Raw genomic sequence first — 22,257 nt, 5'->3', positions numbered from 1 at the left:
GCCACTTCTCAGGAGAGGTAGCCCTCCTGAGAGACAAGAGCCAGCAAGACGACTGAAAATTGGATGCAATTTAGTCCAAACCACTTATAGCTCAGCCTGATATCTACTTTAAGTTTCTAGTCCTTGATTAATATTTATACCAAAATAGGGCCAGTGGAAAAGTTCCATCTGTGTGGATTTGAAGAGTTTTGCCTTTCCTCAGCCACGTTGACCAAACTCAGGAAAGTGGTGGATCCATTGCCAAGTACATGGTCTTTGAAGTGCAAGAAATTCTGAGAAGGCCCTGGACCCATCATATTTCTTCTTATTCTAGAGTTGGCACTCCTTTTTAAAAAACACTTAATATCAACACCTCTCAGTGCTTTATAGTTTTAGCCAAGCCCTTGACACTGAGCTGACCGTGAACACTCTTTTGAAAGAGTGGATGGTAAATCTATGCAAAGTTTTGCGGGGGGAAATTGCTTTGTTGGTTGATAGGTTTTCCCATCTTTTACAAATGGTTTTACATCTTTTATAATGGTTCAATTAATCACTTTAATTCTTCTCTTTCCTTGACCAGTAGAGAAATGGCCCCACATTTTCTCCTCAGTTTTATTAGTCATTCCATACCTCTCAGAACCAAAACTATAGAAACTTCAACCATGTTCTCCCCTTGATAGGAGGGGCAAAACTAGAAGCCTTGCTCTTGCAGTAGGCATAGTAGTTGCACTTATCAAGTATGGGCCATGTGCAGGCATTGTTCTACATAGCTTTTTCCTAGTGTTTACACCAGTTCCATTTTACAGATCAGTAAACTAAGGTTCAGAGGGATTAAGTAAATTGCCTCGGTGGCATAACTAATGTGATGGATGTGAATTAAATGTAGGAAATTCAGCCCACAGCTGCACACTCGTCACTGTATGCCATTTCCCATCTGTACCAAACATGTTTACAGGATTTCAGAAGGATGAGCCGTGAACATGTTGGTCACAAGATGAACTTAGTTGGTACATAGACATGTGCTAACAACACTGAACCACAATAGAATCTTACTCCTTTTCCAGTTCTTCCATCCTTCTGAGTATGTCAAGGAGAAAGTCTTCACCTGCTGCTAAGATATTTTTAATGCCTCCAACACTTAGCCAACTTCATTTTAAACAGATGGAGAGTGGTCCTCAGGCTCAGAGCTTTTAGAAGGCAATTGTATTAGCTAGAATTTAATAATGTTGATTCATATTTACTGTATTTTTTTTATGGTTACCTTCTACTTTTAAAACATTTTAGGGATAAAGTGTTTTTGTTTTGTTTTTTCAATAAATAAGGGTTTTTTTCAAATAATTTGTTTAAAGAAACATTCTAAGTAAATAATCACACAAATAGCATATTTAGGATAAAATTAATGAAGGAGGAATATGGAGTCCCATAAATATCTAATATTTCATAATCATTGATCTCTACAGCACTTGACAGTTTGCAAATCATCTCACATGCATCATCTTATTTGATTTTCACAACAATCCCATGAAGCTCGTAGGTACCATGTTTCCCCGAAAATAAGACCTCGCCAGACCATCAGCTCTAATGCGTCTTTTGGAGCAAAAATTAATATAAGACCTGGTATATATTATATTATATTTATTATATATATTACATTATATTATATTATATTATATTATATTATATTATATTATATTATATTATACTATACAAGACCTGGTCTTACAGTAAAATAAGACTAGATCTTACATTAACTTTTGCTCCAAAAGATGCATTAGAGCTGATGGTCCGGCTAGGTCTTATTTTCGGGAAAACATGGTATTATGATCCATTTTAAAGATGAAAAAAATCAAGGTTCAGAGGGCAGAAACTGCTTGCTGGACTCACACAGGTGGTGAAAAAAGTAGCCGGGGCTCAGGTGCCAGTCCTCAAGCTCCAACATGAGCAGTGCTCCCCCAAAACTCTGCCAGCAAATCCTGTCAAGGGCAGGAGTGGATAAAAGGATATTCCAAAGCAAGGAGCCAAGACCAGAAATGCCATGGAAATTCTGCAGAACTTAATGACTCTCACGAATTGGCCTGAGTTTTCACAATTTCCTAGTGCTTGTATATATTCTGTTTCATGGAAAGCCTGCGGTTGCTACATTCTGCATTTCTCTGGAGAAGTCTGATTTTCTCTCTCTAGCAAGCCGCCTTCCAGAAGGTTCAGAAACTGGCTCTCTCATCAGAGGATCATCTCCTACCTTCTGGGGTACACCATGGAAGGGATGACACAAAGGAGGAAGGGTTGGGTTATGGTCACTAAGAAGAGTTTTCTTTCCAAGTCTGCTTGCCTTGAACGGTTGACTGGGATTCAGACGACAGGTCCAGGTGACAGCATTGGGCAGGGATACCATACACATGAGAGAACCAGGGGGTTCGGGTGCCAAGGAAGGTGACTGGCAGTTCCATCAATCTACACATGAAGAGATTCCGGGAGCTGAAAACACTCCTGAACATAAAGCTGAGATCTGGAAGGAATGGTTGAAGCCATTTGAGTAAGTTCAAACATAAGGGAAGAGCATGTTGAGAATGAAGAGGAGATAAGAGCCAGGGCTAGAACCTTGGAAGGGAGAGGGGAACCATTGAGGGGGGCAGCGAAGGGTTGGCTCTGGGGGTTAAGTGACCGGGGAAGGCTAGAATCTTGGAAACCAGCAGGGTTCCTTTTTGTTCCAACCCCTCGTGCAAGCATCAGCCTTAGATGTAGGCTATCTTGTATGTGTTAGCTTTTAATGCTCCAAGAAGCATTGATCAAAGGCATAAAAAGAAAGTTATAAAAGAAGCTATTGAAACAAATGATTATCGAGGACCTACTATGTGGAAGGCATTACTTCAGGCACTGGTGACAGCACAATGAACTAGATACGCAGAGACCCTGCCCCCAGAGAATTTATAGTCTAGCAGAAAAGAATGACATTAAAAAGTTATATCCGCGATTAAATAATCACATTCATGATAGATACTACTAAGAAGTACAAGATACAGGGTTTTCTAAGATCACATGATACAGGTATCTGAAGGATGAATACGAGTTTGTTAGGTGAAGGAAGAGAGAAATGGTCCCAGCAGAGGCAACGGCATGTGGGCAGGCTCAGAGGTGTATAAGAATTTGGCATTTTTTCTGGGGCGTGTGGTTAAATGAATAATTCTAAATGTACTTGAGAGAATTTCCAGTAAAGGAACATGGCTTCTATAGTTCTGAGTTTACATTTTCATTGTGTTACATGAGCTTCAAAGGTGAGACCAAGAAAGTGAATCATTTGCAAAGTGAATGACCATCTGCTAATTTCCATTTCATAAAACTGGGCTTAGAAGAACTTGGCCTAAATACTCTTTAAGATGTTTTAATTTCTAAGAATCTATGATTTTCCTGTGTTAGATTTTCTTAAATGCAGAATTCAACTATATAAAATACGTACAACTAGTGCATATGCAGGGGGAAAATAAAGGAAAAGATGAAATGTTTGAAAGCACATTTAATGTTAATTTTAAAAACACGTGATAGCAAAAAGGCGAGAAGAGGGAAATCATTTATAAAAAGGATACTTGTTTTAAACCAAAGGGAGGGGGAATTCTGGCTAAAGGCATTACACTAAAACACAAGTGTTTTTTTAACATCAAGGCACCAATGTTGGATGAAGGAAGTGTGTGTGTGTGTGTGTGTGTGTGTGTGTGTGTGTGTGTGTGTGTGTGTGTGAATGCTTCCATTGTTGTATAAGTTAACCTAAGAATCTGGGCCAGAGATTCCCAGCAGGAATCATTTGCATAAGCAAAGCCTTCAGACTTGTAATAACAGCGCTGTACATTTATACAGCACATTTCCTTTTGAGATATTAAGATTCAAATCGGCAAGATTAAAAATTCTCCAACTTGGTTTGCTAAGTATCTCCCATTTCCAAAAGTATTCCAATAAAAGTGTGTTATCTTTGGAAAGATCAGTAATGCTGCGAGAATTTTAAAAAAAGCAGACATGTATGCGCGTGCACACACACACACACACAACAAATTACATTGTTAAAGGATGATGTTCTTAAGACATCAGGCCACTCAAATAACGAGAGTCTTATAAAATGGGGGAGGTATGGTAAGGAAGTATTGCTGGCCTCACACTTAGAGTTTTCCACTTGAGAAGTAGTCTATTAAGAGCTGAAACCTAAGAACTATGAAGCCAATTAGATTTTTAATTTCAAGTACAATCTGAAGATATTAGGTCTGGGGACACCAACTACTTGTTCTCATTTAGAAAGTGCAGATGGGGGACTAGGCAGTCCCTACAGGGACTTTATTTCCTTTTCTCTTGACATCCCTGAAGCTACTTGGTAAATCTCTAGATAAGATTCCCCAGGGGGACGTGGCTAGCTTCTGGCTCGTGATGAGGCTGGTGGCTTTCCTCACATCTTCCAAAACGCTGGCAGGGCCCGTCCAGCAAAGAAACAGGACAGCTTCAAGACAACATGATGGCATCGGAGTCTCTAAACACACTTAATTTGACAAGAAATGCCAGGATAGCTATTGCCTGGTGGGGATTCCTTTCATAGTCAAGGAACACAAAGCCTACCCCCTAGGAGGCTGAATGGTCTCAAAAGGTCCAAAAAAAAAAAAAATAGTCTGGCAGTGGAGGAGGCAGGAAGACCCTACTCCCTAGGACTATCTCAATTAAGCAGCGGGCCCCTCAAATAATGGGTTTACTTTTCTAGAAACTTGGGAAGGTCTCAAAAACAGAAGAGAATGGTTTTGCCCCCTCAGCTGGTGTTGTCAGCCTGTTGGTACAATTCACTGTGCACGTCTGCAGCTAGTTTAAAGGGAGCAGGTGTCAAAGACTGTATTTGTTCAGTCTTAAAACTCCTATCACTTCAGTGGACAGGGTCCCTTCTATGTAAGATTTGTGGACCTGTTTTGGATACAGCCACATGTAAACATCAGCTATCAGCGAGAAGCAGGCAGAGAAGAGGCTGGCTTCTTTTCTGCCTCCATCCATTTCCAAAGGAACATCAAAGGAGTCAGAGTCCTGGACCCCGGGCGGGACTGACAACTTCCTAGATTGTCTTTGGCCTCGCACCCAGATCTGATCATCCAACCATCAATCGCTCATTTATTTAGGATTTGGAACTTCTTGCCTTGTTTCTTACTCTTTTCCAAGTGACCCAGCCCCATCACCTTTGAAAGATAAAAAAGAAAGTCTGCAAAGACTATTTTGAGGCTGCCCACTTTCAACAGGGCAAGGGAGCCCAGCCATGCGCCCTGTTTCCTAGCATTGCTAAAGCTCTTCCCTCCAAGCGTCCCTCCTGCCAGGCCGTTCCAAGAGCTGCAAACCCTTAAAAAATGTACCGATTTGAGTCTTATCCCCTCTCTGCCTTTTTTTTTTAAATGAAAGTGCTAAAAGTACAAAAGAGGGAAATTATCCAAAAGGCAGACAGAAAGAAGGAAGAGAAACGGGGGCAGATAATCCCCTTTCTTGACTGGTGGAGGACCCAGTGTCTGCTGCTCCATTGTGCCAAGTGGTAACGTGGTAAGAGGTAGGCATTACTAACAGAGTCCTTTAGCGGACCAGGCCAGAGAGCGGAGGGAACTGTGCTTGTAATAATTTGTTTGTAATCGGGAGGAGACTTCCTGAACGCAGACGGTTAAGGATGGGGTCACTGTTAGGGTGGGGTGAGGTTTTAGAGCCAGGCACCCCAAAGGCAGGCTTCATGAGCTTACTCCTCTCATGGCCTTGGGTCTGGTCCTTCCTGCTTTTCTAGAACCAGCTGGAATCAGTGAGGCTTGGCTGACCAGAGGGGGAGGGGAGGGGAAGGCAAAAGCAGGGTCTTAAACAGAGAAACCTTTCATTTTATATTTCCCTTTCCACATATGGATTTGCTTTTCTACTTGGTTTTCATAGCCAGATTAACCCTTTTTGTTCACACATGATGTGAACCTTGAGGATCTCTGATAATTTCCTCCCCTGGAGGGGAAGACAGAACCAAATAAGTGATTACAACTAGAGAAATGTTCCATAAAGGGTCATACATGGTGGTTAGGTTCTTATGGGGGAAGGAAAGGGGGTACTTAGTCTGGGAAAATCAAGGTCCTCCCTGAGAAAGCAAAAGGAAGACTTGGACGCTGCTTTCTACAACTTCCCCTTTGGCGTGTTCATCAAGAAGCCTGAACAGATGATTAGGGTATGCTCTGGGGACAGCTGGTGTGGGGGACACAGGAGCAGCAGGCCCCCTTGCACCACCCCCAAGGGTCCGGGACCACCACACCTCCCGTTAACCTTTCACACACTCTAGAGCACCGTGTCAGGCTTCTGTGAATTCAGCGCTCCTTCCTGGCCACCGGATTTGAACTTAATTTTCCCTGTTAACCATGATGTGTTGAGAGAGGGAGGACAGGAAGGAGAACGTAGTATATTTGGCCCCAACCCCAAATTCTCCTAAAGTTGAACCTGGACAAACTATCTTGACAGACAAAAACAAAACAAAACACCGTTGCTTATAGAGAGTAAAAAAGTAACCTTCTGTTGAGCATTTGTTTAAAATTTTATTTGGGACATCAGACACTCCTAACTTCACCAACTAAATCCATCACACTAACCCCTTTCTACCACAGCCAGTCCATGCGATAAATTGAACACAAACCATTTAATAGGAAAGTAATTGAATCTGCACTGTGAAATGCTAAGGACTCAGGCACTTCTGTAGTCAGCTCATCACTCACCAACTGTTTTCCTATTCTGTTGCTTTAAATAGGATTGGTCTTTAAAAATGAAAAGAAAAATTTTCTATCCATAGAAGTCTAGTACTAGATCAGTTGGGTTAATCTCAGTTTGTTTAGTCTGTGCATTTTTATCCACATTACACAATTCGGGAAAAAGGGTATCTAGCCCGAAGAGATTTCTTGACCTCTGTGCTTGTCCAGACAGAGGAGTAGGGACAAATGGCCAAGGGACAACCTGGGGAGAAAGGTAGATTTGGACACACAGCCACACATGCACACACACACACAGCCCCCTGAAGAGCATTTCTGCCCCCAGATATCACCTCTCATGTAGACGAGGACCTTGTGTCTGTCTGTGGGAGCATCGCTGTGGTTTTAGGAGGTGCGTCATCCAAAGTTGTTTCCATGGCTGGTTTGCACGTTATCATAGAGAACGTAGGTGGACAGCACAGGGTGGAAATTCGCACAAGGAGAAAGATTGCCAGCAGCCAGTTCTGCACACTCTTAGGCTTCTTGCTACCATATTCTAAGCCAGTTGTTTTCAGGCTGGATGAGATAAAAAATAGAACCCTCCAGAATTTGGGCTACACGTCCTACTCTTTCATCTCATATTTAGGGAAAAGTTCTCTTGGCCACGAACTGTAGCCCTAGCTTGAGGCCTCCCCAACCAGAGGAGATTCAGTGGGGAGGTGAGGGAGCCAGAAGCCAGAGGACAAATACAGAACAACAGTTACAACAGTTCTGCTTAGGACTGGAGAGGACAGGGAGCATTCATTTTATAAAAGAATATATATATATATATATATATATATATATGAATAGCATGCCAAAAGTCACCCTAATGTACGAGCAAACAGGCTGGAAAGAGCCTTGTTGTTGGCCTTCCTTCAGTATCCCTGGGTTTCCAGGCCCCGGCCTCCATCTCTGGTGACAGAACATGTCACTGGGAGGGTTTATGGTCAGGAAGTGGTGGCAAATGGAGACCTGAAGTTATGAACAGGCAGTTATTGTACTGGTGAGTATATTGATTTCATGACTCTGTTAATATTTTATAACCCTTTTTTGGTAACTCATGTTTTCAATCGTTGGGGAGTTTCAAAAAGTGGAAGAAATCCAGACCTCTAGCAAGATCCTGGGGTTCTTGAGCGGGAAAGTGACGTGCCAGCCTCCCTTTATACCTCCCAGCCAGGCCACTCCCCTAAAGGATCATACTTTTTAAGGAAACAAAGAAAAACAAACTCTCCATGATGCCGCTGGTAACCATTTGGGCCTTAGGTATTCCCAGCTTGGGCTCCTTCGTCAGGTAGGATCTCTCATTCCCCGCTGTGGCCCCACAGGTTGAGGAGGGCCACCCCTGACCTCAGGCTTAGCAGAGGGTCTCAACATCCAAGAGAGCCCCCGAGGGGAGTCAGCCAGCCAGTGACATTTAGAAGAAGACGAAGGGTGTAGTTTCCCCTCCATCCGGCTGTTTAGAGAGTTACTGCATTTGGCATGAAAGCCTGCAGGGCAGGCTTGTGCCAGGGCAGAGGCGAGCAAAATGAAATGACAATAACAAAAGTCAGGCACGCCACGAAAGCTCCCCTTGTAGGAGTGGGGGTCTGCAAGCTGAGTATGGGGGGTGGGGGCAACGTTAAGCCAATAATGTTAAAGATGTTAAAACCCAAGTTGGAGCAGCCGAGGGCACAACAGTGCGGCCTGGTTGCTCCCAAACTTGTCTGCCTATCGGAATCCCCTGGGAAACTTCCAAAAAGACTGCAGCCTGTGCCCTGTGCCCGGAGACTGTGACTAAATTGTTCTGGGATGTGGCCTGGGCTTTGGAAGTGTTAAAAGATCCTCAGGTGGTTCTAAAGTGCAGACACATTTGGGAACCACTGATGTGGCCCCTCACAACTCAACTATGGTCAGTGCCTCAGCAGCATTGGCTCACCCCACAGTCGCTAGGCCAGAATCTGCATGTCAGCTAGATCCCAGGTGATCTTCGTGCTAATCGGAGTGTCAGATGAATTTGAGAAGCCATGCTTTTTCTCCTTCCTGGCACTGGTCACATTTGTAATTCTACATTTCTGTGAGTTATTTGAGACATAAGTGAAAGGGCCCCCAACACATCTGGAAAAGGCTTCTTGCATCACCTGCAGTTCATTGGTTAAATTAAAATGGAGATTCGGGATTTAGAGAGACCTGGGTTCAAATCCAAGCTCCAGTACTTTAATTTGATCTCTTGAATCCCCTGAATTAGGGAGCCCAACTCTTCCTGGTGTGCTTTCCTGGTTTTATCACTGAAAGTGTTTCATCCAGGCACAGAGTCAGCCAAAATAATCAGTTACCTTTCAGTTCACTCACGTGCCACCTGAGGATACCAGCAAAGCTCAGTGTCTCTCCTGCATTAGTTGTGCATCCAAATTACCTGGAGGGCTTGAACAATGATGGGGCAGGGAGGTGGGGGCAGCAACAAGCCTGATTCAGCAGGTCTCGGGTCAGTAGTGAGGATCTACCTGCATGGCTAACAAGTTCCCAGACACTGCGGGCCCACACCTTGAGAACAGTGCAAGATGACTTACCTCACACAGGCGGTACAAGATTTTCATGAGCTCAGGCTTAGCACAGTGACTGGGAAAACCACAAAGCCTAGTACTTGTTACAGCGGCTATTAATTCTTTCTATTATGGAAAAGATGGGACTTCAGCTGGTCTCTAAAGAGTGGTTGAGGTTGAAGCTCTCTGAAGTTTAGATGACCGTGAGCAAAAACGCTGAGTGTATATTTAGGAGAACTGCAAGAGGCTCGGGTGATTGGGAAAAGAATCTGGGTAGAAACAGTAGATGATCTGGGAGTCGAAATGGGTAAGTTTGGACAGGTGAGGTGGGCCACATCGTGGGAGCCCTGTGACGTCTCACATTCAACAACCTTTATCCCTTTGAAAGTGGTTCAGAATAACTTCAAAATGAGGTGGGTGCTTAGATCCTCAATATAAACGAACTTAAGAGTTGGGAATAAATCCAGAAAGGACTAACAAGTTGGTTATTATGGTTTGGTTTGGTTTTTGCTTTTGTTTTTTTAAATGAAAACAGCTTCTAGGCAATGGATCTAACCAGCTCCAGAACTTGGGTCACAGTGTGTACTCCAGCTCCCTGGGCTGATACTAAGCATACATGACCTGTAGTCATTAATGCAGGTAAACTAAGTGAAGCCAGTACCGTGGCACTTTTCTTCCATGACTCTGGTTCTGATTCACTTGCTCCTCTAACTATGTCCTCTCCAACTGCCCTTGAGGCCTGTCCGTTGCCTTGAACTTCTACACTTTAGTTTATCTAGCAGAACAGGGTTGAATGGTAGAACTCCTGGGACCGAGGTGATCATGACCTTGTCCTACTCCTCCCCACCATGACCCTTCTAGGACTTCCCACCCGACAGACACACTAGCCCTGCCCTTTGGACCCAACTGGCCTGATGCTCAGAGTCCAGGCCAGACTTGTAGGAGGGTGTCTGGAGTCTGGAGACTCCTGGTGTGGTAGGAAGTCACAGGATCTGGATGCCACAGACGTGAGTGTGAGTCACGTCCTGAGCAGCAGTGCCCTTCAGTCCTATGAGCTTGCTTTTCTCAGGAGCCACACAAATATATCTACAGCCTAGGGCTGATATGAATATACTTTGTAAGCTGTGAAGTGTTTGGTGGAAAGTGCCATCGCAGATTGAATGAGAGCATAGCTCGGAAGACCTGCCTGATTTCACTTCCCGACTCTACCACTTACCAGCTATTGGCTCTTAACCTCTCTGGGCCTATTTTCTCATCTGAACATGATGTTACTAAAAGTAGGTTCATGAAGAAGCCTCAGTTAAATATTATGAAAATGCTTGGCATTTGCCCGGCACATAAGGCGTACTCAATAAATGTTAGCTACAGTCATAAACATTAAGAAAGATAAAACATTTTTGCTTAAAGGCCAGTACAGATAATTATAGACTTAGAAGATGCCCTCCCCTAGAGAAACTCCAGTCCAGAGCATTCTGAACGGACAAGTTGCTTCTCCTGCCTCAGACTCACTGTCCTGCATCACCAGTTGACCAGGAATAATGATTAAACCTCACAGGCTTGTCATAATTGTTAAGGGAGAGAATGATGCATAAGTAAGCAAAATCACTCTGTGGACTCTCAAGTTATTATTATTTGGGGGTTGTTGATGGTGGTAAGGTAGTTCTGGGATCATTTTTTTGTATATGATTTCAGTTCTTCTCTGGACCCTCTCATAACTCCACCCCACGCCAACCACCTCCACCCTCACTCCACCTTCTCTCCTGGGACCCCGTAGGGGAGAGGGCGTGTGATAGTGTTAGATATTCTTTTCCAAAAGTTAAAATCATGACTCTTGTGCAAATATAAAATGAAACTTGGCAAAGATTTCAGTCAACTCATTAATTAAAAGGAGTCATCAGAGATTTAGACTAGTTCAAAAAACATTTGAGGAGCTAGGTATTTAATGTTAGGACAAGACTGATGTGTTAGGTACATAACTAGCTAATATCCTACAAGACAGCAAAACTTCAGGGTTATCTTTTTCAAAACGACAAAAATTATTTGTATTCGTATCTCAACTAGAGAAAAATCTACACGTTAACATGTAACACCAAGTCTTGGAGTAGAGCAAAGTACATTTTTTTGATAATCCTTGGGGGCTCAGAGGCAGGACCCATGTCATATAGCCACCATGTGATATTGAAAGGATGTGCCACCCGTCTTTCTGCCTTATGTTCAAGTTTTGGATGACTCTTTTTAACAATGATAATTACTTATTTCACTTTACAAACAACCTTTTAGTCTTACATGATGTTTACAGCAGCCTTATTGAGACCAAAAGGGCAGGGAAAACCCCATTTTTCAGAGGAGGAAAGGGAGTTACACAAAGAGAGACAAGCTGAGCTGGGAGGAAAGCCCCCATTTCTAATTCCAGGTCCCACGCTCATCCCTAAACTCTGTATTGCATTTCCCCTTTTCAGTTCCTCTCCATCGCAGTCCTACATTGTTCTTGGTGACAGTTCCCCCCTTTAAGATTTCCCTTGGGGTGCACTTGAAGGTAAATCTTCAAAGCACGAGGGAGTCCTCCGCTGCCCCTGCCCCTTCATCCCCAAGAGGACTCCTGATCTAAGTCCTTTTAAGTCCTTGACACAATTAAGTTCCACATCAGACGAACCACATCCTACTATCGTGAGCCAAAGAAAATTGTCAAAACATTTTATTCTTCCCTAAAAAAAAAAAAAAAAAAAAAAAAAAGGCAGAATAGATGCTACATTCCAAGAACTCATTTGTTTCGGTGACAAGTCCTTGTAGGCTCTTCTCAGCTACTATGGGCCACTGTGCCTTCTTTCCTCTGTGAAAAAGTCCACATCAGAAAAACCCACTGTTTATAAATGGGAATACCTTGCTGGAAACACTGGTTGATTTTTTTCCCCTCCTCAATAAATGGGATCGTCATTTTCTGTGTCGGAGATAGCTGGGTCTGGCTGGCTCCTGGATGAATGGCATGCAGTGGACAAATGGCTGTTTGTTGTTAAACAGTCTGCCAGGAAATTGGCTGCAAGTATGGCCTGATGGCCCAAATCTATTTCTTCCTCACAAGGACATTTATTTTTCTCTCCCACTGACTTCTGTCACCATGGAAACTGTCCCACTAGCAGGAAGAAGACGAGGGCCAACCCTCTGCTTCCTACACCTAGTCAGAGAAGCCAACTCTTATACACATGAAACAAAGGAGAGAGTAAGAAAGTACACGCGGTGTGCAGTTAGAAAAGTAGTTCCTCTGAAGTTCCCTAGAATTCTGAAGTGGGGGGAAAAATGATTCAGGGTCTCTCGGACTGCTTACATAAGTTGTAATGACAGTAACAAATACTCCGTACATAATAAATGCAGGTTCAGCCCTTTCTGTGTAGCAACCCGATTAACCATCACAGTAACGCCATGAGGCGGGTTGGCGCCTATTATCCCCACAGCACAAATGAAGAGACTGAGACACCGCAAGTCCAGTCACTGGCCCAAGTCCAGCAGAAGGAAGTCACAAACACTGGGACTAAAACCCTGACCATCTGAGCCCAAATCCTGGACCTCAGACATACATAGCTGCCTGCTCTTCCCCACTCCTCTCGCTTCCAGTGTAGGCTACCACCTCACAGGTTCTAGAAGCCATTTTGTAGCCAGTGACCGCCATTTTTATTTGATCATATAATGTTTCCCACCCTCAGCCATGAACCACTTCGTATCATTTCACAGAACTAGGGTGCTGCAGAACAAGACTTGGGCAACCCCAATCCAAGCCAGTTTTGTAATTTAACAGAGGAGCAACTATGGCTGGGCGAGGAAAGAAATGAGTTGCCTCTAGCTGCGCAGCTGACGTGTCAGAGTTGGCACGTAGGGCCAGCCCCCATCCCGCAGGCCAGGACTCCGCTGTGCTGCGCTACCTGACATCACCGTTTCTGAACCAAACCCTGGCCAAGCATCCGGACTAATCCTCTTGTAGGATGACTGTTAAATCAGCCACTCATTAGAAAAACAATAAAGCTCAAGCTTGCAGGGTGCTTGGCCACTTTCAAAACGCTTCCACATAGCTCTTCTGTTTCCAAGCCCTACTCCTCTGGGTCTATTTAAAACAATCCAACGGTGAAGCCTTATTCATAAATTGTACACCTTCCAAAGCAACCTTTGAATCACTCAAATAGTAACTGTGAAAGGATCACTGTATTTCAACGAGTAGAATCCAAGGTGTCAAGAATAAGAGGCGGGAGTTTGCAAGGTTTCATATGCCAGTGGCTTTAGGGAGCAAAGCTCTGCCCGCAAATGAAAGCTCCCAGCTTAGGATGATGAGTTGGTGTGAACACCATCTTGTTTTTCAATTTCAATAGTAAATAGGCACAAATATGAACTCACTTCCCTTCACATATGTGTAACGTGACTCTTACTCTCCAAGGCTGTGAATGTGTGTTAGAACAAAGAGAGCGGACATGTTCCAAAGAGCATGCTCAGATTTTGACACCTTCCCCATCAAGCCCTTTTGTACCTTTTTGCCCTCGTACATTCTCTTTCTTCTGCCAGGAATCCCCTTCTCATTTTCTGCTGGCTCATCTTCATAGCTCTGACCCAGAGCCACCTCCTCCAAGAAGCCTCCCTGGATTTCCCATATGGATTTACTGACATCTTACTCTGTGCTCCTCAAGTCTGTGTGAAAATAGCAGCTACCATTTTTAGAAGCTAATACAGTCAGGCACTTTACATACATTATCTCTGTACCCATTACACAGGTTTAAGAAAACTGAGGCTCAGTTGGGCAAGGTCAATGTGGCTGTTAAGTTGTGAAGCTGGGTTTGGAATCCAGGTGTCTCACACTCCGAAGTCTTTGCCTTTTCTACTACACAAGAGGCAGTTTCCTTGCCTCAAACTTACCCCTTCTAGAAGCAAATGATAAGTATGTTTTTCACTCTCCACCTCCCCCGAGACTGTGACTTCTTCTAGGGCACACCTGAATTTTATGATGTATCCCTGTGCCTAGCATATAGTAGATGCTGGATAAATGTTTATACGAATCAATAGTTTGTCGACTGAGGAGCTTATCCCTTTATCTTACTAATTGACAGAGCCTTGCTTTTGATAAAACAGTAATGCACGTACATACCTGTACCACCTCATCTATATACACCCCCCACTCCCAGTGGAGAATCAGGTAAGTTTCTCAGCTGGCAGATCCATATGCTAACCCACTGCTTCTCCAATTTTAATGTAATACAAGTCTCTTGAATTGTGTTAAAGTACATATTCTGATTCCAAAGGGCTGGGGTGAGACCTAAGGGTCTGCATTTCTGGCGAGCCTCCAGTAATGCTGCTGGTTCAAAGACGCCATTTGAGAGTCATTTAGGTCTAAACCAATCATCAGCAGCAGCCATTGCACCTTTGTTACCTTTGGCTGGTAACAAATAATAAAACCTGACTCGTACGTTGGTCTCCTTCCAAAGGGTGACCAGACTTCAAATGCTCCTGAGTTTTCATGTTTTAGCAAAAGTAAGTTATGCTTTGAGCTATAAACATTTGGCAGCATGAACATTTGTTTGCGCTTTGGTTTAATCACACCCTATCAATGAATGAAGGAGAGGAGGCACTCCCTGGAGGGTCCCATTCCAGTGACAAGTGGATCAGGAAAGTGGGTAGGGTGGGAGAAAGAGCAGACGATCCCTCATAGCAGCCTTGGTTTCTGGAGAGAGCACTGGAGACAGGGAATGAGCCCCGTTGCATTTGTATTGGGAAGGGCCCCACCCTTCCACACTTGCCTGCTCCATGGCGACTTTCCCAGCTGGTCTTCCGGTAAACAGTAAGTGATGGTAAACAGTAAGTGCTCCCGGTAAACAGGGATGCTGTGTTCATCTCAAGCCCTTTGAACCCCACACAATCCCTTTGCTGGTATGCCAAGTCTTTCAGAGGTCAAGCATCCCCGGTCCAAGACATTTAGAAGGAAAACACCCTCTTTTCTGCTTATTTTCCAGATGTCCCTGGGCCAGCAGCAATCAGCAAGAGGTGTGCCTTGTTTGAGATGCAAGGGGACGTGTTCAGGCTTCGAGCCACATTCGTGGAGGTAACAGAGTTTGTCAAGGGAGGCCCTGCCTGCCTTCACTTCTTGGCTGTCCTTTCGGGGAACCCTGGTCATTCTCTGCTGGGACTGCATGTTGTGGGGAGGAGTGGCTCCAGAGTGAAAGCACTCCCACTTGGCCTAACTCAGAAATGCCAGAAAAGCCCGTGGGAGCCCAGATGAAGAAGGAGTTTAGCGCTCCATAAACCATTTCAAGGTGGAGGCTGCCTGGCTCAGCCCAGCAAGGACTCCACTGAGAAAGTGTGGCCAGTTGTTAGCTGAAGCCTGGTCCACTCTGGGTAGAACTGTCTCTCCTGGGATGGGGTCTATGGGGTTGATCTCCTCCTGCTCTATCATCTCTGTTGGTGAGTTTTGATCTGAGAGTGCCCTGGGACAGAAATAAGTCATTGTATCCACAGTACTTACAAACCAGGACCTGGGATTCATGTCTATTCAGGAAGGCCATAAGATCCAGCTGGACTTTGCTTTCTTTCTTTTTGTTAACTGAGGACTCTGGAAACTTGAGGTAGGGCTGCCACTTTGCACAACTCCTGGCACTATTCACATCAGCATCTATGTGGATGGCACCCCCAGGAGTTGTGTGGGGCACAGCCTGTATGACTGTGTGTGAGAGGGTAAGTTCTAGAGGCCACAATAGCAAAGATGGAGCTTTTGTCCCCACTGGCAGAGCATTGCCTTGGGCACTCCGTGGGGGAACAAAATTTGGAAGGTGCTGTCTCAGAGATGTTGCCTTCCACTGAGAGAAGGCAATGACAAAACTATGTATTGTACTGAGCGGAATCTTTAGTATTTAAATGTTGAAATGACCCAAAGCAGTAGGTATGAGTGTCTCCATTTTGCAGATCAGGAAACAGGGTTGGGTAACATGGAGATGCTACAAAATGGCAGGATTCAAACTCGGATCTGCAGGAAACGCCATCCCAGGCTCTCAACCATTCTGTAACACTGTGTGCCCTGAGCTCTAGAAGCACACGACTATTCCTCGTCTTCATGCCCTGACAGTCCTTACCACAGAGGAGCTCACGTGGTCTCTGGATGCAAGGACCTTCAAGGTCATCCAATCCCGGCTCCTGTGCCCTGCACAAATTCCTCCCACAGCTAAAACATTCCCAGGGTGGGAAACCCCCACACATCTATTTTGACCACTTGAGCTCTCTCTGGCCTAGAGGAAAGTCAGCTTCCCTATCCTGTCACCCCATTGGTCCTGAATCTGCCATCAGGGTGTGGTAGAAAAATGTTGACTCCTCATCAGCTTTGGATCCTTAAAACAGGAGGCCTGTTTTTAGAGTTTTTAGGAGGCCTCCTTTTAGAGTTCTTGGGGCAGGGGATTAATGTTCTCTAAATGCACACACCGAGCGGGTTCCATCACATTTCCCTTCTCTCAAGGATCACAGTCCCACGCTTCCTATTGTCTGAGAATAGTCTGAGAATCTGAGACATCTGCGAATAGTCGTTTAATATGTTTTGTCTGCTTTTCTAGTTGTTTACGGAAGGAGGGCAATTCTGGACCTTGTTCCTCCTGGCTGGAGGCAGAAGCCATTCAGCATTGTTTTAATCCCTACATTTCCTCATAATCCTACAAATGATTTGAACATGAAGTGAATTTATCCTTGAGAAATACAGATTGCAACATGTAGGTCATCTTTGAATATCAAGTGTCATCTTTGGTTTGAACAACCTTAACAGGGACCTAAACTCTAGCCATATTGGAGCAGTGAGGCCCAAGACCCTTAGGAGGGAAACCATGTCAAAGCATTTTTATGCTCCAGTTCTCATACTCTCAATAGTTTGAAAGAGATTTAAATGATCAAAGTGGCAGCCAGCCTGGTTTTGTGGGAAAGGCCCTTGACGGGTAATCACAGGACAGAATTCACATGCTGACTCTGCTTGGACAAGATGCTTCTCTTCTCTGAGTCTCACATTTCTCATCCAAAAAAGAGGGATGTTGGAACTAATGCGCTGTCGGATCCCCTTCTCGCTTTACATTTCCATAGTTTCAGGCAAATTGGATTGCAATCGAATGAATGATTCCCATGGTTAGTAGAATTAGAATGGAATTAGCATTAGGAGTACAGAATAGAATTACTTAGAGAGGAGGGTACAAGAGCAGACTTTCAGGACTAACATAAGGAAGCATTTCCCCGGAAACCTTTAGCATCCCACTTTCCAAATGCCATGCCAGGGGCTCCCTGCCCGTCTGGCCAACCTCACAGGATGCTGAATTTCCCTTCAAGGTGGCGGAAAACACACCTCCAGGACTCCAGGGGTTTCAGAGGGAGCCCAACGCAAGGTCTCTTCCTTGCATGCAGATAGATAGATGCATAGATACATAGATACATAGAGATAGAGATATATAATTATAATTAGCTTTATTTTTTCAATGTACACTGACTTCAGTGGGTAGAGATGAAACCGCCATTTGAGAGAAAAAGCGAACATAATATGAAAACTGTCTCTTCAAATTACAAAAGTTTGCATTCTTTAGGGGTCACTCTTGATAGACTCTCCCAGCCTCCTTATGGTGGCGCCCCTTCTTATGAGGTCCTGTGTTCTGGCCAGCTTTAGCAGCTGCCCGGGCACTGTAGTGTTAATTCCACCTCTTCTCACCAGGGCAGGGTTCTTCATAAATAATCCTTTAGTAATGTAATAGCTGGGCTTCCTATGCTTTTCGAGAGACAGTGTAGAGAAAGTCAACCTGAGCTGCTTAACTTCCTGAAAGGAACCCATTCGCAACTCTGGCACTTTGATGTGCATGAGAATCACTTCAGGGACAGGATCACAAGTACCCACGCCTGGATCCCACTCCAGACCCATGGTTCTGACTAGCGGGGCTCAGGGCAGAGCCTGTCTAAGTTTACCCAGCTCCCCAGGTGATTTGGATGTGCAGCAAAGTTTGAAAACTCATCAACTAGACCAGGGATCAGCAAATTTTCTATAAAGGGCCAGAGAGTCATCGTTTTAGACTTTGCAGGCCATATGGTCTCTGTCATACCTATTCACCTTGGTCCTTGTAGCATGAAAGCATTAACTGATTTAAGGATATAGATATTCAAAATGTTTACCCGTTTAAAAATGTAAAAACTATTCTTAGATCACAGGCTATACAAAAATAAGATTTGACCTACGGGCTGTGGTTTGCCAACCCTGATGCAGCCCGACCCTCTCATTTCACAGATAAGGAACTTGACCTTGGACCTATGGCGGGCCAGTGTGCAGACTGGGGTTAGATGCCAAGGCTGTGTCTTTTCCACAATTCTAGGTTGCCTATGACAGATGGCAGAAATAGCCATTTTAACACCACTGAGGACCCTTGTAGTGTATCTGTGTCCTCTACAATCCAGGTTCCTGGAAAGAGAGGGGTGGACTCTCTATAAAGTGCCGGAAATATGCCTGGCAACAGGAAAAGCACGAATAAAGGAGAAATAATGTTGACACAATCTCAAAGCACATCTCACATGCATCAACATCTTCCATTTCAAAGTGTTTGCATTCCCACATCTCTAATAGCATCCTGAGAGTCTGTAGTAAGCAAAATAAGCCAAGGGCAGCTTCCTCACCCAGGTACGGACAGTATTGGGGAAGTGAGAGGACCCGTGGGCCACCAGACTTTCTTCACTTCCTTCCTCTTCCTCCTCCTTCCACTTCCTGCTGTCACTGCCCACGTGAAACCAATGGTACTACCTCCTGTCTTCTTAGAGAATCAGTCTCCTTCATGCCTCGTAAAAGGGAGAGGCAAGAGAATATTACCGATCACAAATAAAATGCCTCAATTCCACAAAACAAGCATCCTCTTCCTAAGAGAACAACAACAAAAAAAGACCTCTCATTTTTGCCCTGCCTCGCCTTTAAGATCATATTCTCTTTTGTAGTGCTAGAATTATCCCTGAAATCGTCAATTTTCACTTTTCTTCCATTGCAGCCCACCGAAGGTGAACTTGGACTGCAAGCTTCTCCTAAAATTATATGGGAAATGCTGCCTTCTCCCCCCACTTTAAGCCGTGCTGTACATCAGTGCATTAAAAGCAAGAGGCAGCCTCACACTAAAGAAATGTGTTTAACCTTCAGTAACCCACTGTTTTCCAAACTCATCACCACTAAGCCCTTGTCCACGTACCACCTACCAACATCCTGGGGAACTGGTCCTGGCCAGGAGAACGACCCAGAGCATATGTTGTTCTCATACGGCCCAACCTGATTCTACTTTACGTTATTGTTTCTGTCTGATTTGCTCTCCCTCTCCGACCCCAACTGTAGGCTCCTTGAAGGCTATGATGGAGCCTCTTTTTCATCATACTAGATGAGGGTTCCTCAACCTCAGCATTATTGACATTTGGAACCCAGTAACTCTTTGCTGTGGAGGGGCTGTCCTGTGAATTCTAGGATGTGGAGCAGCGTCCCTACCCTCTACCCTATAGAAGCTGGTAGCACCCCATTGTGACAATCAAATGCGTCCAGATATTGCCAAATCCCCCTGAGGGGCAGAACTGACCTTGGTTGGGAACCATTGATATAGACCATCGAGGCATGCCTCTGCTAGCGCCACAGTCACTATGTATGATATAGGATTAAATGGATTGGTTTCCTGAGTTTAGAAGAGCAAAGGTGGGTTCTTTCAGGCATGCCTGGCTGGGAAGTGCTCCTGCAGCTGCAGGGCCCTCTCTTGTGCCTCGGCCGCCCTATCCCTGCTGTACATCTTGACGGAGCTCACTTTACCTAACAAGTTCTTAAATCACATGTGTAGCGTATCTGGGACACAACACACCTATGGTGACAGGCCCGAAAGAGAGGGGGAAATTTTTCCTCTCACACTTGTGGAACTCGCTGGATTTCTAAACCGTAGCAGCATGCCACAAAGCAGCCAAACACTTTTGCTTTTAATTGTCAGAGAGATGTGTCAGGCTTTCCAGGGAATCTGAAGCTTCCCCAGGATGCTTTTCCTTCTCCCAGCCTCATGACCAAGCCTTGCCTGTGAACACCAATCCCTCCAGCCCAAGGGGTTTTCTAAGCTTCCCCTTGGATCCTGTCCACCAGTATCTTGAAGAAAATTTCCAGCTGTAATCTAACTTCCGTATGAGTGCTCAAGAGTTTGAAAGTTGCTGAAGCTGGGAGGCTCATTAATCTTGGGAGACAATTTCATAATTCTTTGAACAGAGGTCCACAACTCTTTTTGAAAAGGTCCAGACAGTAGATATTCTAGGTTTTGAGGGCCGTATGGTCCCTATTGCAACTATTCAAGCTGCCATTGTAGTCTCAAAGCAGCCACAGGCGATATGCAAGAGAATGGTCGTGGCTGTGTTCCAATAAAACTTTATTTACAGTTTGTGGGCCAGATTGTGGGCTATGTTCTGCCCACAGACCGTGCAGATTCCTGCTTTAGAGCATCTCTAATGAATGAACCAGCCTTTGCCACCACAACGACCATGAGGAAAAACTGCTGCTTTTTTTCCAGCAAAAGTCATATCCCACATTCCCCACAGGTAGACAGACTGATAGAAAGACTGGCGCCTCCCAAATGCAGTCCCCATCTTAAAGGCCCTTTGATCTCAGGTTACCGTTTGTCTGCTGCTAACCTTTCCAAGTTACTAAAGTTAAACTTTGCGCTTGCTTTCAAAAGGGTAGATGCTGCCAGCAGGGAACTCTGCCCCTCTTTTCTCGAGGTTGATCTCACTTGTCCCCATCTCAACCCCGCCCCAGGAAAATATGCAAGTCATGCAAATGCAGCCAAGAGGACCACTGCCTGAGCTCCGACCTGGAAGACGACCGAAAAATTGGCCGCTTGCTGATGGACTCCAAGTATTCCACCCTCACGGCCCGGGTGAAAGGTGGGGACGGCATCCGGATTTACAAGAGGAACCGGATGATCATGACTAATCCCATTGCCACTGGGAAAGATCCCACCTTTGACACCATCACCTATGAGTGGGCTCCCCCCGGAGTCACCCAGAAACTGGTAAGACAGCTTCCTCCAACCAAGGGGTTGTTTTCTTGCCCTTATAAATGTTAGCCATGCCATGGGTTCCTGAATTTCAAAGACAAGATAAGAAGAGGGCACGGTTACAGAGGGCTGTGGCTTCATTTCTGTTCCTGCTTCACAATGTGATCTTGTAGTAAAGACTGCCTGGGCCTCAGTTTTCCTCATCTATTAAATGGGTAGAGTTGTTCATATGAGCTCTAAGAGCCCTTCTAGCTCTAGTACAGGGTCACTCATGGCTCCCTTTGGGCTCCTCACTTCTAAACAGAGGATGGCTTATCATCTAGAACCCTCCAAATGCTTGTCTTCATCTGTGAGATGTTCAGATCCCCTCAAAGTGGCCTGGGATGTGCCATTTGTAAGCCTCTAGGAGAACAGAGAAACACTCCTTGCTTCTTCCTAACAGCTGAGGTCCCTTGGGCTTAGAAGGGAGAACCAAACTGGCTTTTCACAACAGTGTGGAAGAAGCAGCTAGAAAAGGCTTAGGCTAAAGGTTGGAGAGACTCTGAGGAGAGTAGAAAGGATAGGCCCACAGAAAACAGGTGATTTATACAAGGTCACACCCTGGCTGCCCCCTGGAATCTCCTGGAGACCCATAAAAAGTCTCCGTGCACAGACCTTGCCCCAGACCATTAAATCAGAAGCTCCAGATTTCAGGATCAGAATCACCAGATGCGAGCATTTAAATGATGCCCCAGGTAATGCCCCATGCAGCCACATTCAAGTCCGAGTGGACCAGACTGGTGTGCCTCAAATTTCAATAAGCATATCAGTCATTTGGGGAGCTTGCAGAAATGCGTCCGGTAACGTTGGGCAGGTCCTGAAATTCTGCACTCCTGACAAGCTCGCAGGCTATGCTGATGCTGCTGGTTCTCTGAACTAGCAAGAGCCTAGATGATTTCTGCAAGTTAATGAGCTAAAAGAGGTCCTACGATTTTAGAGATGCAAGCGTGA

At 44.9% G+C, this 22,257-nt stretch overlaps 1 protein-coding gene across 1 annotated transcript in view; it reads left to right on the top strand.

Moving 5' to 3' along the window:
* Positions 1-22,257, top strand: part of LMCD1 (LIM and cysteine rich domains 1) — a 57,763-nt gene that overhangs the window by 12,432 nt on the left and 23,074 nt on the right. Inside the window, exons 2-3 of the mRNA XM_033132780.1 lie at positions 15,229-15,317; positions 21,027-21,282. Coding sequence (XP_032988671.1) covers positions 15,229-15,317; positions 21,027-21,282 — 345 coding nt within the window. The remainder of the gene's footprint in view (positions 1-15,228; positions 15,318-21,026; positions 21,283-22,257) is intronic.

Source organism: Rhinolophus ferrumequinum, chromosome 17 (assembly GCF_004115265.2).
Source record: "Rhinolophus ferrumequinum isolate MPI-CBG mRhiFer1 chromosome 17, mRhiFer1_v1.p, whole genome shotgun sequence".
NCBI lineage: Eukaryota > Metazoa > Chordata > Mammalia > Chiroptera > Rhinolophidae > Rhinolophus > Rhinolophus ferrumequinum.
The sequence above is the reverse complement of the archived record's forward strand: the minus strand, read 5'-3'. Positions and strand labels throughout refer to the sequence as shown.